Genomic DNA, 15,722 nt, shown 5'->3' with positions numbered 1-15,722 from the left:
TCGAATAATCGATTATTTTTTATTCGAATAATCGATTATTCCAACTAAATTTCTTTCTTTCATTATTAATATTTTTTTATTCGAATAATCGATTATTCGAACTAAATTTCTTTAATATTTTTTATTCGAATAATCGGTTATTCGAATAAATTTCTTTAATTTTTAAATTAAATTTAAATTTATTCAATTTAAACACACCATATAATTTGGGTTTATGTAATGACCTGGATAATCGATTATTTTTTTTATACGAATAATCGGTTAATCGATTAATTTGAAAAATTATTTTAATTTTAAAAAACAAATTATTTTTTATTCGAATAATCGATTATTTAAACTAAATTTCTTTCTTTCATTATTAATATTTTTTTATTCGAATAATCGATTATTCGAACTAAATTTCTTTAATATTTTTTATTCGAATAATCGGTTATTAGAATAAATTTCTTTTAGTTAAATGTCTTCAATTTAAACACACCATATAATTTATGGTTTATGCAATGACCTGGATAATCGATTATTTTTTTATTCGAATAATCGGTTAAACGATTAATTATTGTTCAATTTTGTATTGTTTTAACTAAACAAACCAAAAATCTTTTAAATCTTGAATAAATTTAACAAATAATTAATTTTTAATCAAAAAAAAATATTTTATTTTTTCAAAAATAATTTTTTTATTCCCTTCATCTTCCCTCCATATGCAAACAATGTGGTAAACTTTTTTCAAAAAATAACATTTCAATCGTTACCGCCACCGTTATAAACGTAATATAAGTGCTTAAACTTAAAATGCCCACCGTACGACCCAATTGGAATCGTGTGATCATAAAGAAGATATACAAGAGAACAGCTGATACCAGCAGACAAGCAGAGGAATAGGCCAGACCATCGGATATAAGGGAAACAGCATGTCTAGTGGATGAAATGGGGAAGTATAAAGATTTCACCAGCCAGGGACCACCCAAACATAGGAGTATATCAATGGTATTGGAGCCGATAGCATTGCAAACGGCCATGGAGCCGTAGCCTAGGGGGGGGGGTTTAAGAGGAATATAATTAGTTCTACTAAATATTAATTGAGTTTTACACCCGATATTTACCCTTCTTGGTAACTATAACACTTGATATAGCCTCAGGTATGCTGGTGCCGGCAGCCAGTATTACTAGACCCATTACTGAATCCGGTATAAATAAATTGTAACCTAAAAAATCGCTTTAAATGTTATTACGAAATAGTTTCTCTAATACTCACCTATTACGGTTATGCACCAGGAACACAAATAGGTCAAACATGAAATCCATAACATAGACATTACTAGACATAAACCACTACAGTCCTGAGAGCAGCTCCGCCTTATATTGGGTATGGTTAAAAAGAATAGACATTCTAGAGGATAGGATAGCAGCCAAATAAATTTATTCCACTTCGAATCCTTAGGCCAGTTAAAGAAATCAAATGGTAGCTCATCATTATCGGGAGCTGACATTTGGTTAAAGTCTTTAACCTCGCCCAAGGGTACAAAACATTTCAGTTTGCAGGGCTGTTGTCTATCTAAAATGGATTTGAAAAAATTTGATTTTGTAACCAAGAATATTTCCATTATCCCCCTACTTCTGAGTTTCTCCTGACATATACGATCCAATAACAGATTTCCCACATTCAAGAAATAAAGCAAGACCAGTATTACTGCCTCCCACCAGTAAATAAAACCATCCCAAATTAAAAAGGTTAGCAGTGAAACACTGCAGCCATACCACAAAAGATCTCGAGTAATAGGCCACCAATCAAGAGAAAAGTTCTGGAAAGACCCCAAAAACTATTTAACAGTATTTTTCCCATTTCATCAACTTACCACGCCCGTATATAGGCAACAACAGGCGGTAATGGCCAGAGTATTAAACACCGAAGAGCCCACTATAGTGCCCAGACCCATATCGCCTTCAGTCAAAAAGGTGGCATAAAGATTTATAAAAAATTCCGGAGAAGAAGTGGCCAAAGCCATTAATGTGGCCCCAGCCACATCATAAGATAAACCAAATTCTAAAAGGGAAATAGGAAATGATAAATTAATGAAAATATATATAAAACGATTTCAGAATACTTACTATAACTTAACCTCTCCACCGAGGGCACACAATACTCATCACATACTAAAGCCAAGGCCAGAAACAAATAGCCGGTGATTAGACAACAATAGAAAACGAAATCATAGCGTGGCGGTTTATCGGTAAACCACTCGGGATACTCATCTATGGCATGCAGAGAGCAATTGGTTTGATTTTTGATATGGCCAGCAGTAATAAATGAACGAACTGTAAGATTTCAAATACTTTTAATTCAGTTCCAAGGGATTTTATTTGTCATTTATTACCTTCAAAGGGTTTGGATTTGATGTAATTTAAAGCCATTTGTATTTTTTTTTTGTAAGAATTTGGAATAATTAAAAATAGTTTTTAAAATTATTATTTTTTTTTTCCAATTTGACAAATTTGTTTTATTATTTTAAGGACACTTGTTGAAAGAAAATAATTTGAAAACTCTAAAAATATACAGCGGTTGATATTCAAAACAGGGATATCAATACTTTCAAATCCTCTAAGCTAGAACAATTCTCGATTTAATCACAATTTTACAATTTTATTCGATTAAACGATTCGAATAAAAAAATTCGTGAAATTACATAAACCATTAATTAATTTAATTTATGTAAAAAAAATTGAAAAATTTGTCAAAAAAAAAAAATTATTCGATTATTCGAATATATTATCCGATTATTCGAATAAAAAATATTCATTAATTTATGACCTTTTGTGAGTCTAAAATCAATAATTTTTCGAATGAAAATATTAAAATATTATTTATAAAAAATTTTAGAAAAAAAAATTTATTCGATTAAATGATTATTCGTTAAAAAAATAATCGATTATTCGTGAAATTACATAAACCATAAATTAATTTACTCTGTGAATTTAAATTAAAGAATTTTTCCAAAAAAAAAAATGTATTCGATTAACCGATTATTCGAATAAAAAAATAATCGATTATGCATGAAACTACATAAACCATTAATTAATATACTCTATGTGAATTTAAAAAAAAAAAAATTTATTCGATTAACCGATTATACGAATAAAAAATATTCGTTAATTTATGACCTTTTGTAAGTGTAAATTGAAGAATTTTTCGAATGAAAATATTAAAATATCATTTATAAAAAAATTTTACACAAAAACATTTTATTCGATTAAACGATCATTCGAATAAAATAATAATCGATTATTCGTGAAACTACATAAACCATTAATTAATTTACTTTATGTAAATTTAAATTGAAAGAATTTTCCAAATAAAATTTTATTCGATTAACCGATTATACAAATAAAAAATATTCGTTAATCTATGACCTTCTGTGAGTATAAAATTCGAATGAAAATATTAAAATATCTTTTATAAAAAAATTTTACAAAAAAAATTTTATTCGATTAAACGATTATTCGAATAAAAAAATAATCGATTATGCCTGAAATTACATAAACCATTAATTAATTTACTCTATGTGAATTTAAATTGCAGAATTTTTGAAAAAAAAAATTTATTCGATTAACCGATTATACGAATAAAAATTATTCGTTAATTTATGACCTATTCTGAGAATAAATTGAATAATTTTTCGTATAAAAATATTAAAATATTATTTATAAAAAATTTTAGAAAAAAAAAATTATTCGATTAAACGATTATTCGAATAAAAAAATAATCGATTATTCGTGAAATTACATAAACCATAAATTAATTTAGTATATGTGAATTTAAATTGAAGGAATTTTTCAAAAACAAATAAATTTTATTCGATTAACCGATTATTCGAATAAAAAATATTCGTTAATTTATGACCTTTTGTGAGTCTAAAATCAATCATTTTTCGAATGAAAATATTAAAATATCATTTATAAAAAAAAATTTACAAAAAAAAATTTATTCGATTAAAAGATTATTCGAATAAAAAAATAATCGGTTATTCGTGAAATTAAATAAACCATTCATTAATTTACTCTAGTAAAATTAAATTAAAGAATTTAAAAAAAAAATATTTATTCGATTAACCGATTATACGAATAAAAAATATTTGTTAATTTATGACCTTTTGTGAGTCTAAAATCAATAATTTTTCGAATGAAAATATTAAAACATTATTTATAAAAAATTTTAGAAAAAAAAAATTATTCGAATAAAAAAATAATCGATTATTCGTGAAATTACATAAACCATGAACTAATTTACTCTATGTGAATTTAAATTGAAGAATTTTACTAAAAAAAAATAAATTTTATTCGATTGACCAATTATTCGAATAAAAAATATTCGTTAATTTATGACCTTTTGTGAGTATAAATTGAATAATTTTTCGAATTGATAAAAAAATTTTACAGAAAAAAAAACACAAAAACCGATTATTCGTTTAAAAAAATTAATCGATTATTCGTGAAATTACATAAACCATAAACCATTTCTAGAGATAATCCAACTGTTAAGTGCTGGATAGTTATTGAATGATTATCTTTCTTATATAATTTTGTATACACGTTTATGTATTCGACTAATATTTGTTATTTTTAATTTCCCATTTATTTTAAAATATTAAAAATAACATATTGTTTTTAATACAAAAATCTACTATTATTCGCAAAATAGCAACGAATAATCGAAACCCTTTTTTTTATTCTTCATTACAACCAAATAAATCTAAAAATTTATAAATCACAATTTGTTTACATAAATTAAAATGATATTTTTTTATTAATTTATGACGAATAATCGGTTATTCTAATAACCGGTTTTTTATCCGTTATAATTATTCGATTAAAATTCATTATTTTTCATTCTTTATTTTATTTAAAAAAAGAAAATAGGAAAACTGTTTTTCTAAATAAATTTTTTTTTGTTAATTCCAAAATATCAACGAATAATCGAAAATCCGTTGTTTTATTCGTCAACATAAGGGAATAAATTTAAAAATTTTCAAGTCTAAATATGGTTGCATAAATTAAAATTATATTTTTTAAATTATTTATGACGAATAATCGGTTTACCCAACAACCGGTTTTATTATTCGCTAAATATATTCGATTAAAATTTATTATTTTTAATTTGGCATTTCTTTTAAACAAAAATAATTAAAATCCATATTATTTTAATACAAAAATTGACGATTATTCGCTAAATATTTACGAATAATCGGAAATATTGTATTTTAATCGTCAACATAATTAACTAAATTATGTATGTAAATTATGTAATTTAAGACCTACTTTGGTTGCAAAAATTAAAATGATATTTTTTAGTTTATTTATGACGATAATCGGTTTACCAAAAAACCGGTTTTTCTATTCGTTAAAAATATTCGAATAAAATTAATTATTTTTATTTTGGCATTTCTTTTAAACACAAATAATGAAAATCCATATTATTTTAATACAAAAATTTACGATTATTCGCAAAATATTTACGAATAATCGGGAAAATTATTTTTAATCGTCAACATAACAAACTAAATCATGTAATTTTTAAGACCTACTTTGGTTGCATAAATTAAAATGTTGTTTTTTAGTTTATTTATAACGGATAATAAAGTTGCACTTATCGCGTCTGTTTTTTGTAAAAAAGTTGCAGTTATAAAGACTCTAATGTTAAAAAATAGGCTGTTGCGCTAATCGGTCAGTTGCAATAATAGGTAGTTGCACAAATCGAGCCCGTACTGTATTTATATATGTAATAGATAATTGATCGTTCATATTTGTTTATGTTTGTTTAGGAGCCGGTCAAACCAGCAACATTTTACTGGATTTTACTGAAATGACGGAAAATTAATATCTTTTTTTTTAGGAACACCCTTACGAATAATAAGTGATTCGAATAAAATTTATTTCAATTAAAAATCTCAAAATGTTAAAAAATCCTTTCATTTTTATAAATAATCGAATAAATATTATTCGGATAAAAATTTATTCAATAGATTATTCGAAAAAAATGTAATCCTATTTTATTTTTTAGATACATTTTTTATAAATGATAAGCCATTTAACTAATAAAGCCCAAAAAATCTATTAATTTTCACAATTTATTAATTAATTTTTTTATTCGAATAATCGGTAATCGGATTTTGTTCAAAAAATTCTTCTTTACTTAAAGACTAAATATTTTATGTTAAAAATCGTTTAATTTTTATAAATAATCGAATAAATTTTATTCGGATAAAAATTTATTCGATTGATTATTCGAATATTATTTTTTTTTTTCAAAAAATTCTTTAACCTAAACACATTAGCAGAAAATTAATTAATAGTTTGAATAATTTTAAATATAATTGAATATTTTTCATACGAATAATCGGTTATTCGAATAAAATTTGTTTCAAAATTTATTTTTTTTTATTTGAATAATTTATATTCGCAAACACTAAATATTTTATGTAAATATTTTATGCTTTACTTTTTGTAACGAATCAATTAAATTTTATTCGGATAAAAGCTTATTCGACTAAAATTTTTTCAATTTTATTTATTGCATAATTTTTTATAAATAATAATTTATTTAACTAAATTTATTAATTTAAACAATTTATCAATTAATTTTTTTATTCGATTAATCGGTATTCGAATTTAGTTTTATTTGTTCAAAAAATTCTTCAATTTAAAATCTCAGAAACTGAATAATTTATGTTAAAAAATTCTTTCATTTTTATAAATAATTGAATATATTTTATTCGATTAAAAATTTATTCGATAGATTATTCGAATAAATTTTATTTCAAATTTATTTTTTGATAAATTTTAAATAAATAATTATTAATTTAACTTAAAAACCCCAAAAAATCTATTAATTTTTACAATTTATTAATTAATTTTTTTATTCGATTAATCGGTATTTGAATTTATTTTCATTTGTTCAAAATTTCTTCAATTTAAAATCTCCGAAACTGAATAATTTATGTTAAAAATCGTTTAATTTTTACACTTAATTAATTAATCTTTTTATTTGATTAATTGGTATTTGAATTTATTTCCATTTGTTCTAAAATTCTTCAATTTAAAATCTCAAAGAGTAAATATTTCGTGTTAAATTTTATTCGGATAAAAATTTATTCGAATAATTATTCGAATAAAATTATTTTTTTTTTTCAAAAAATTCTTTAACTTAAACACATTAGCAATAAATTAATTGATAGTTTGTATAATTATAAGAATAATCGGATATTTGTTCATAATAATAATTGGTTATTCGGATAAAAAAATAATTGAGAATTTATGAAAATTAGTTAATTTTTTGGGCTTAATAAGTTAAATAAATTTTTATTAACCAGATTTTTGAAGAAAAAAATAAATTTGAAATAAATTTTATTCGAATAAAAATTAATAAATTTTTTTGGCTAATTAGTTAAATAAATTATTATTTATAAAAATAAAATGGGAACAAATTTTATTCGAATAAATTTTTAACCGAATAAAATTTATTTGATTCGTTATAAAAATTAAAGGATTTTTTTTACAGAAAATATTTAGTGTTTGCGAATACCGATTATTCAAATAAAAAAAATAAATTTTGAAATAAATTTTATTCGAATAACCGATTATTCGTATGAAAAAATATCCAATTATACTTAAAATTATACAAACTATCAATTAATTTACTGCTAATGTGTTTAAGTTAATGAATTTTTTTTAAAAAAAATAATATTATTCGAATAATCAATCGAATAAATTTTTATTCGAATAAAATTTATTCGATTATTTATAAAAATGAAGGGATTTTTAATAATAAATTTTATTCGTATAATCGAATAAATTTTTATCCGAATAAAAATTATTGGATTATTTTTTAAAATTTTGAGATTTTAAATTGAAGAATTTATTTAACAAATAAAACTAAATTCGAATAACGATTAAATAAATTTTAATATCTTAAAAACGTTCCCAAAAAATAAAATTGGAGTAAATTTTATTTGAATAATTAATCGAATAAACTTTTATTCGAATAAAATTTCCAAAAAAAAATTATAAATTTTTCGTCATTTCAGTAAAATCTAGTAAAATGTTGCTAACTAACATAAAAACAAATATGAATGATCAATTATATAAATATTGTTATTTCCATGATAACCTTTATATTCAAGATTTTTATATAAAATTTCGACTTTTATCTGGAATAGGGATCGTCAATATCGGGGGGATAATTGAGAAATTTGTTTTTCAAACATAAACATTAAAATGTATATGAATTTTACACATTGTATTTGACAAATTACGCAACATTTCCCCTTGATAATGTTGATCATCAACATTTGTATGATCATTTAAATTTTTATCTCCTTGATATTGCTTTACAATTAAAAAATTTCCCTTGTGTTGTATTTTATTTGTTTCGCAATAATTTTAATGTTAAGGTCATTTGTCACAAACATTTAAATTTGAGATATTCAAACATTTAAAAAAATTCTCAAAATTAAATGCAATAATTATAGGTTTTTTTCAATATTTTTTTTGTTTGATAGTTGTGTGAAAATTAGAAAAATTAATGTAATTAATGTATAAAAATATCACTAATTTACATGTAAATAATTTCAGATTTATTTAGATATCCCGTCTATCTTTAAGTCGGTGAATATTTAACTTTATATATGAATAGATGTATGTTTGTATGTAGCTGAACACGCACCTATACTACAACAAATTCAAACTGTGATTTTATCACTTTAAATTTCTTTTCATAAATAATTTTCATTCGTTTTAGGTTTTTTTTTTGTGAAATATTTTTTTTTGATTTTTTTTTCTTCTCTCCAATATTGTATAGTTGCCACTTAATTTGAATACAATGGGATACCGTTATTATTATTATTAGTGGCGATGTTGTTGTTGTTGTTATTGTTAGTATACAACAATAACAATATGGATGAAAAATGTAATGTGTATTAAGAAAAATCATTATTTATACAGCCCAGCCAAGCCAGCCCATCATGATCGGTCGGTCACATACTGATCCTCAATCAGAGTAATAAAAATGTGTGGTGAATTTAGACTACAACAAATAAATAAATAAATAAATCTGGAAAATAGTAGATAACTTATAATAAAAATCATATAAATACACACTTCTACATAAATAGTATTCGTTTATGTGTTCAAATGTATGAGTTTGAAATAAATTTCGCTAAATATTCATTGTTAAGATCTGACTGCTGCTTGCTGATCTCTCCCATACGAAACAACAGCAACAACAAAAAATCACCACCAAACAATAACAACAACAACACTATGAAGCTGAATATATCTTTAGTAGATTAAAGTGACAAGTGAATTAAATAAGATTTCTTTTCTTTTTTTTTTTTTTTCTTTTTTGTCACAAAAATATCTACTGACATTTATTTCAATATTGCTGGGGTAGTGGTGGTGCAAATACGATCATAAAACAAGTAAGAAAGTATGTATAGTCTGTCAAGCCCGACCATATGATACCCTACATTGAGCAAAACGATCCAGGAAATCAAAAAATATGACATTTTTCAAGGGGGTACAAAAGTCAGGGGGTACAAAATGAAAATTGTTAAAAAAAAAGAAAATTCCACAAAAACTAGCATGATAACAAATATAACAAACCTATATCTTTAAAAAATGGGAAAATTTCCTTAATTAACAGAAAATATGTAAAGGGGTACAAAAGACCACCCCAATAAAAGTTTTAAATTTTGCAAAAAAATCATATTAAATGATATATAAGCATATTTTATAAGCATATTTTATATAAAACCGGGAAATTTTCCTAAAAAATTCAGAAATTTTCCAAAGGGGTACAAAAGCCACTCTAATGAAAATTGTTAAAAAACAAGAAAATCTTACAAAAACTTGCATGATAACAAATATAACAAACCTATATCTTTAAAAAACAAAAAAAATTTCTTAATTAACAGAAAATTTCCAAAGGGGTACAAAGACCACTCTAATAAAAATTAAGTAAAAAAATAAAATTTCACAAAAACTGATGTTGAATGATGTCTAAGGCATATTTTATATAAAACCAGGAAATTTTCCTGGAAAATTCAGAAATTTTCAAGGGGGTACAAAAACCACTCTAATGAAAATTGTTAAAAAAAAAGAAAATTCTACAAAAACTAGCATGATAACAAATATAATAAACATATATCTTTAAAAAACTAAAAAAATTTCTTAATTAACAGAAAATGTCTAAAGGGGTACAAACACCATTCACATAAAAATAGTAAAAACAATGAAAATTCTATAAAAATTGTTACAATATCAAACATTATAATCATAATTTGTTTGAAATCCTGGAATCTCCTTAATTAACTGAAAATTTCCAAAAGGGGTACAAACACCATTCAAAAGAAATGTTTTAGAATCCAAAATTTTCCAAAAAAAAATCATTATATTAGATATAATAAACATATTTTATATAAAACTGGGAAAATTTTTATAATTTTGAGAAAATTTTCAAAGGGGTTCATAAGCCACTCAACTGAATATTATTTTAAAAAGAGTACATTTTCCAAAACATCATAATAAGTGATAAATTTATTATATTTTATTTAAAATTATGAAAATGTCCTTAATTTTCAGAAATTTTTTCAAGGGGGACATTAGCCACTAAACTAAAAAATATTTTAAACAGAGAAAATCTTCCAATGAATCGTTATAAATGATAAACTGATTATATTAAATTCAAAATCACGCAAATTTACTTAATTTTCAGAAATTTTCACAAGGGGTACTTGAGCCACTCACATGAAAATTTTTAAAAAATATTAAAAATCTATAAAATGTTAACAATATCAAATATTTAATTTCAAATCACTAATATTTTCTTAATTTTCAGATTTTTTCGAAAGGGGTACAAAGACCACTCTAATAAAAATTAAGTTAAAAAAGAAAATTTAGCAAAAACTAATATTAAATGATATATTAAGCATATTTTATATAAAACCGTGAAATTTTCCTGGAAAATTCAGAAATTTTCCAAGGGGGTACAAAAGCCACCTAAAAGAAAATTGTTAAAAAAAAGAAAATCCCACAAAAACTAGCATCACAACAAATATAACAAACCTATACCTTTAAAAAACTAAAAAATTTCCTAAGTTAACAGAAAATGTTTAAAGGGGTACAAAGACCACTCTAACAAAAATTAAGTTAAAAAAGAAAATTTCACAAAAAATAATATTAAATGATGTATTAAGCATATTTTATATAAAACCGGGATATTTTCCTGGAAAATTTAGAAATTTTCCAAAGGGGTACAAAAGCCACTCTAATGAAAATTCTAAAAAAATATTAAAATTCTATAAAATATCAAATATTTAATTTCAAATCACTAATATTTGCTTAATTTTCAGATTTTTTCGAAAGGGGTACAAAGAACACTCTAATAAAAATTGTGTTAAAAAAGAAAATTTTGGAAAAAAAATTCATAAGATATGATAAATTGAACATATTTTACTTAAAAACAGAGAAATTTCCTTAAATTTTGAAAATTTTCAAAGGGGTACAAAGGCAAATCAAATTAAAATCCTTTAAAAACTCCAACAATATCAAATATATTGTTCATATTAAAGTGGAAACCATATAAGATGGGTGTTAGACTTATATTTTTGGGGGTTACAAACATCAGCACAAATGCATAGCGTGGTGTAGGGTATACAAATACTGAACGCCAGCAGAATTTCAGATTTAAATTTGTATTTATTTAAATGTAGTGGTTTTATGTCTTAAAATATAGTTGTACAATAGCATGTCTATAATATGATGATTTAAAATTTTATATTATGGTGCATAAGCACCTTTAAAATTTATCTTTGAAACTTTTAAGAAAAACATAGAAATTGAGATAGCCGCTCTATATATATTTCTCTATGACTAAAAATCTTTATAAAACAATTGATAGAAAAACGAATTAATTTTTTTTAAAAAATTCAAATAAACTGCTTTTAAAGGTCAACAAAATATACCTACCCACAGCAAGAATATTTGCATTTCAATGAGTTTTACCCTTATCTGCCAACTCGTAGGATCATCTCATCAGAAAATGACTACCTGAAAAAACGTGGTTTCTAGAATCATCTAGAATTGTTATAGTTTCAACGATCCCTTTGAGTTATGTGATCTTGTCAAAACAGAATCATATAGGTTATCTTTGATTATGTTAGCAGAATTAGTTTGAACTTAGCCAAATAAAGCTCTTTTTTTCTAAAAATTTATGTTACATAATTTTCCAAAAAAATAAAGAAACCGATCCTCAAAAATATATTGTATCTTATCTTCTCTCTATGAACTTTTAAACAACATCGTTTTTTACTCATTTTTTTTCCACTTGTTGTCGTTATATTTGTTCATAACGTCTATATGGAGAGTCTGTAAAAAGAAAATCTGATGAAGAAAAAAAAATATATATATAATAATAGACTCTCCATTTCTGTTCTGTTGTGTTCTTTTATTATTATTTTTTTCAATTACTACTATGTAGTTTCTTTGACAAATTTAATTGAATGTCTTCTTGTTATTTAAGTGAATAGGAAAAAATTTAGATGCACATGAATAGACGACGGCTAGAATTTTACAAAATTCTTATGGATTCTATGGGAGAAATGTAATAAAAATGAAAAAAATAGAAAAAAAAAAATTACGAAATTAGTTAAAGTTTATTGAATTAACTTTAATTTTAAAGTTAAGCATTAAAACTTTATATTAAAACAAAGTTATATCTCTCTCTCTCTTCAAACTTTACTAAACTTTTAAGCCCCAAAATCTCCAACTAATTCTAATCCAATTCTAACCAGCCTCAACCATTCATTCATGCATTCATTACCAGCTATAGATTTAGATTTACCCATCCCATTTTATAATTAAAGCGTGTGCGTTGTAAAGAAAAATTAAATAATAAACAAAAACAAGTAAGAGAGCTATATTCGACTGTGCCGAATCTTATATACCCTTCACCAAATTATACTTCAAAATACAAATTTTAAATATATTTAGGTAAACAAAAATTTTTTTTTTTTTCCAAAGTTGTTTTTTTTTCATTTTTTGTTAAAAATGGTTTTTTAAATTTAAATTTTTTTTTTTAAATTTTAAAAAAAAATTTTTGATTTTTTAAATTTTAAAAAAAATTTTTGATTTTTTAAATTTTAAAAAAATTTATTGATTTTTTAAATTTTTTGGGTGAAAAAAAATTCGGGTTAAAAAATATTTTTTCCGATTTTGACCCATTCATTGTAGGTCCAACTTACTATGGTCTTATATACTTCGTTGTAAATGTTTTTTTGAATTGTTATTTTTAAATTTTTTAAATTTGAAATTTTTTTTTTAAATTTAAAATTTTTTTTTTTAAATTTTAAAAAAAAATTTTTGGTTTATTAAATTTTTTTTTTTGGTGAAAAAAATTCGGGTTAAAAAATATTTGTTCCGAATTGGACACATTGTAGGTCCAACTTACTATGTTCTTATATACTTTGTTGCAAATGTTTTTTTGAATTGTTATTTTAAAATTTTTTTTAATTTTTTTAAATTTGAAATTTTTTTTTTTTTAAATTTTAAAAAAAAAATTTTGATTTTTTAAATTTTTTTTTACAAAACAAAATTTATTTTTTTTTTCCAAAATTGTTTTTTTCATTTTTTTTTAAAAATGTTTTTTTGAATTATTTTAAAATTTTTTTTTTAAATTTGAAATTTTTTTTTTAAATTTAAAAAAAATTGTTTGGTTTTTTAAATTTTTGTTTTTGGTGAAGAAAAAATTCGGGTTAAAAAATATTTTTTCCTATTTTGACTCATTGTAGGTCCAACTTATTATGGTCTTATATACTTCGTTGCAAATGTTTTTTTGAATTGTTATTTTAAAATTTTTTTTTTTAAATTTTTTAAATTTGAAATTTAAATTTTAAAAAAAATTTTTGGTTTTTAAAATTTTTTTTTTTTTGGGAAAAAAAATTCGGGTTAAAAAATATTTTTTCCGATTTTGACCCATTGTAGGTCCAACTTATTATGGTCTTATATAAAGGTCTTTGAAATATCTATCATTAGATACAAATTTTAAATATTTTTAGGTAAACAAACATTTTTTTTTTCCAAAATTGTTTTTTTCATTTTTTGTTAAAAATGTTTTTTTTAATTGTTATTTTAAAATTTAAATTTTTTTTTTAAATTTCAATATTTTTTTTTTAAATTTAAAATTTTTTTTAAAAAATATTTTTTTCCGATTTTGACCCATTGGTAAATGTTTTTTTGAATTGTTATTTTAAAATTTATTTTTTTTAAATTTTTTAAATTTAAAATTTTTTTTTTAAATTTTAAAAATGTTTTTTTTTAATTGTTATTTTAAAATTTGATTTTTTTTTTAAATTTAAAATTTTTGTTTTTTAATTTTTTTTTTGGTGAAAAAAAATTCGGGTTAAAAATTTTCTTTTCCGATTTTGACCCATTGTAGGTCCAACTATGGTCTAATATACTTCGTTGCAAAGGTCTTTGAAATATCTATCATTAGATATCCATATTGTCTATATCAGACGCGGATCCAGGTCAACCATTTGGGGGGGGAAATTAAAATTTGTTCTACATTTTTCTTTTTATTCCTTTTTTTATATGAAAACTTTTTGGTTTTGGGGGGGGGGGGTAATTTTCTATTTCACCCCCTCTGGATCCACGCCTGGTCTATATTAATGACTTAGTAATCCAGATATAGGTCAAAAATAGGTAAAAAATCGAGGTTGCTCTGGTTTTTACCTCATATCTCAGCCATTTATGGACCGATTTTGCTGATTTTAAATAGCAAACTTCTCGAAAGCATGTCTGACAGAGTTATTGAAGATTTGGATACCAATGATATGTGGGGTTTTCAGAAAATTGATTTCAACAGACAGACAGACGGACATGGCTTAATAGACTCCGCTATCTATAAGGATCCAGAATATATATACTTTATAAAGTCTGAATTGAAAAATGTAGAAATTACAAACGGAATGACAAACTTATATATGTATACCCTTCTCACTAAGGTGAAGGGTATAAAAACCGACGCACGTTCATAACACGTAAATTTTACAATAACTAGAGAGAAAAAAATTCAAATTCAAATACTAAAATTAAAACAAACATCGTTAAAGGTCAAAATCTAGAACATTAGACGAACCGTAGTCGAGTGTAACATTAGTGTAACGACAGCACTAGCAATCACAATTGACTACTCTGACATAGACAAAAAGAGACATTTTATTTAAGAAGTAATTAACTAAACTAAACGTACATACATATGTACAATATAACGTCATTACAAAAATTATGATCACGATCGTGGCGATAAAGATGATAATGATGATGATGATGATCACAATAATCATGATGACGGTGATGATGCGACAACGACATTTTCTAATACTCTCGTACTCATAGTTAGTTGTTGTTATTTGATGATGCAGCTTTAAATAAACTGTGGTCACAAAGTAATGATTATGTGTTTAATACTGGCAAAATATATTTTCTGAAAGTAGTAAAGATTATTTGTTAGATACTGAAAGAACCTTGAACTATATTGAGACAAGGACAATCAGATATACTCACCTGAATCAGTAAGATTTCTCACTTCAAATGATTTATCAATTGGAACCGAAATAAAGAGAGTCTGGGAAGTAGAGATAAATAATATAGTTATTGGTAGTCCTAAGAGT

The 15,722-nt window shown here is 23.3% G+C and overlaps 1 protein-coding gene across 1 annotated transcript; it reads right to left on the bottom strand.

Moving 5' to 3' along the window:
- Positions 1-686: 686 nt before the first annotated feature.
- LOC135958678 (sodium/potassium/calcium exchanger 4-like) lies at positions 687-15,423 on the bottom strand. The gene is made up of 7 exons (XM_065509569.1): positions 15,330-15,423; positions 2,110-2,316; positions 1,857-2,044; positions 1,616-1,802; positions 1,256-1,555; positions 1,104-1,205; positions 687-1,030 (listed from the first exon to the last, which is right to left on the bottom strand). The coding sequence occupies exons 1-7, from the start codon at positions 15,421-15,423 to the stop codon at positions 687-689; spliced, it is 1,422 nt and encodes a 473-aa protein (XP_065365641.1).
- Between the last annotated feature and the right edge of the window lie 299 nt (positions 15,424-15,722).

The sequence above is a fragment of the Calliphora vicina genome, chromosome 4 (genome assembly GCF_958450345.1).
Source record: "Calliphora vicina chromosome 4, idCalVici1.1, whole genome shotgun sequence".
Lineage (NCBI taxonomy): Eukaryota > Metazoa > Arthropoda > Insecta > Diptera > Calliphoridae > Calliphora > Calliphora vicina.
Note: the sequence above shows the minus strand (reverse complement) of the source record. Positions and strands in the feature narration are given on the sequence as shown.

Coding starts and splice junctions, on each gene's coding strand:
- LOC135958678 (XM_065509569.1), bottom strand. CDS start 15,423: ATGTCGTTGTCGCATCATCACCGTCATCATGATTATTGTGATCATCAT. Junction 2,317..15,329: donor CGATCGTGATCATAATTTTT/GTAATGACGTTA, acceptor GAAATCTTACAG/TTCGTTCATTTATTACTGCT. Junction 1,556..1,615: donor ATGTCAGGAGAAACTCAGAA/GTAGGGGGATAA, acceptor AATCCATTTTAG/ATAGACAACAGCCCTGCAAA.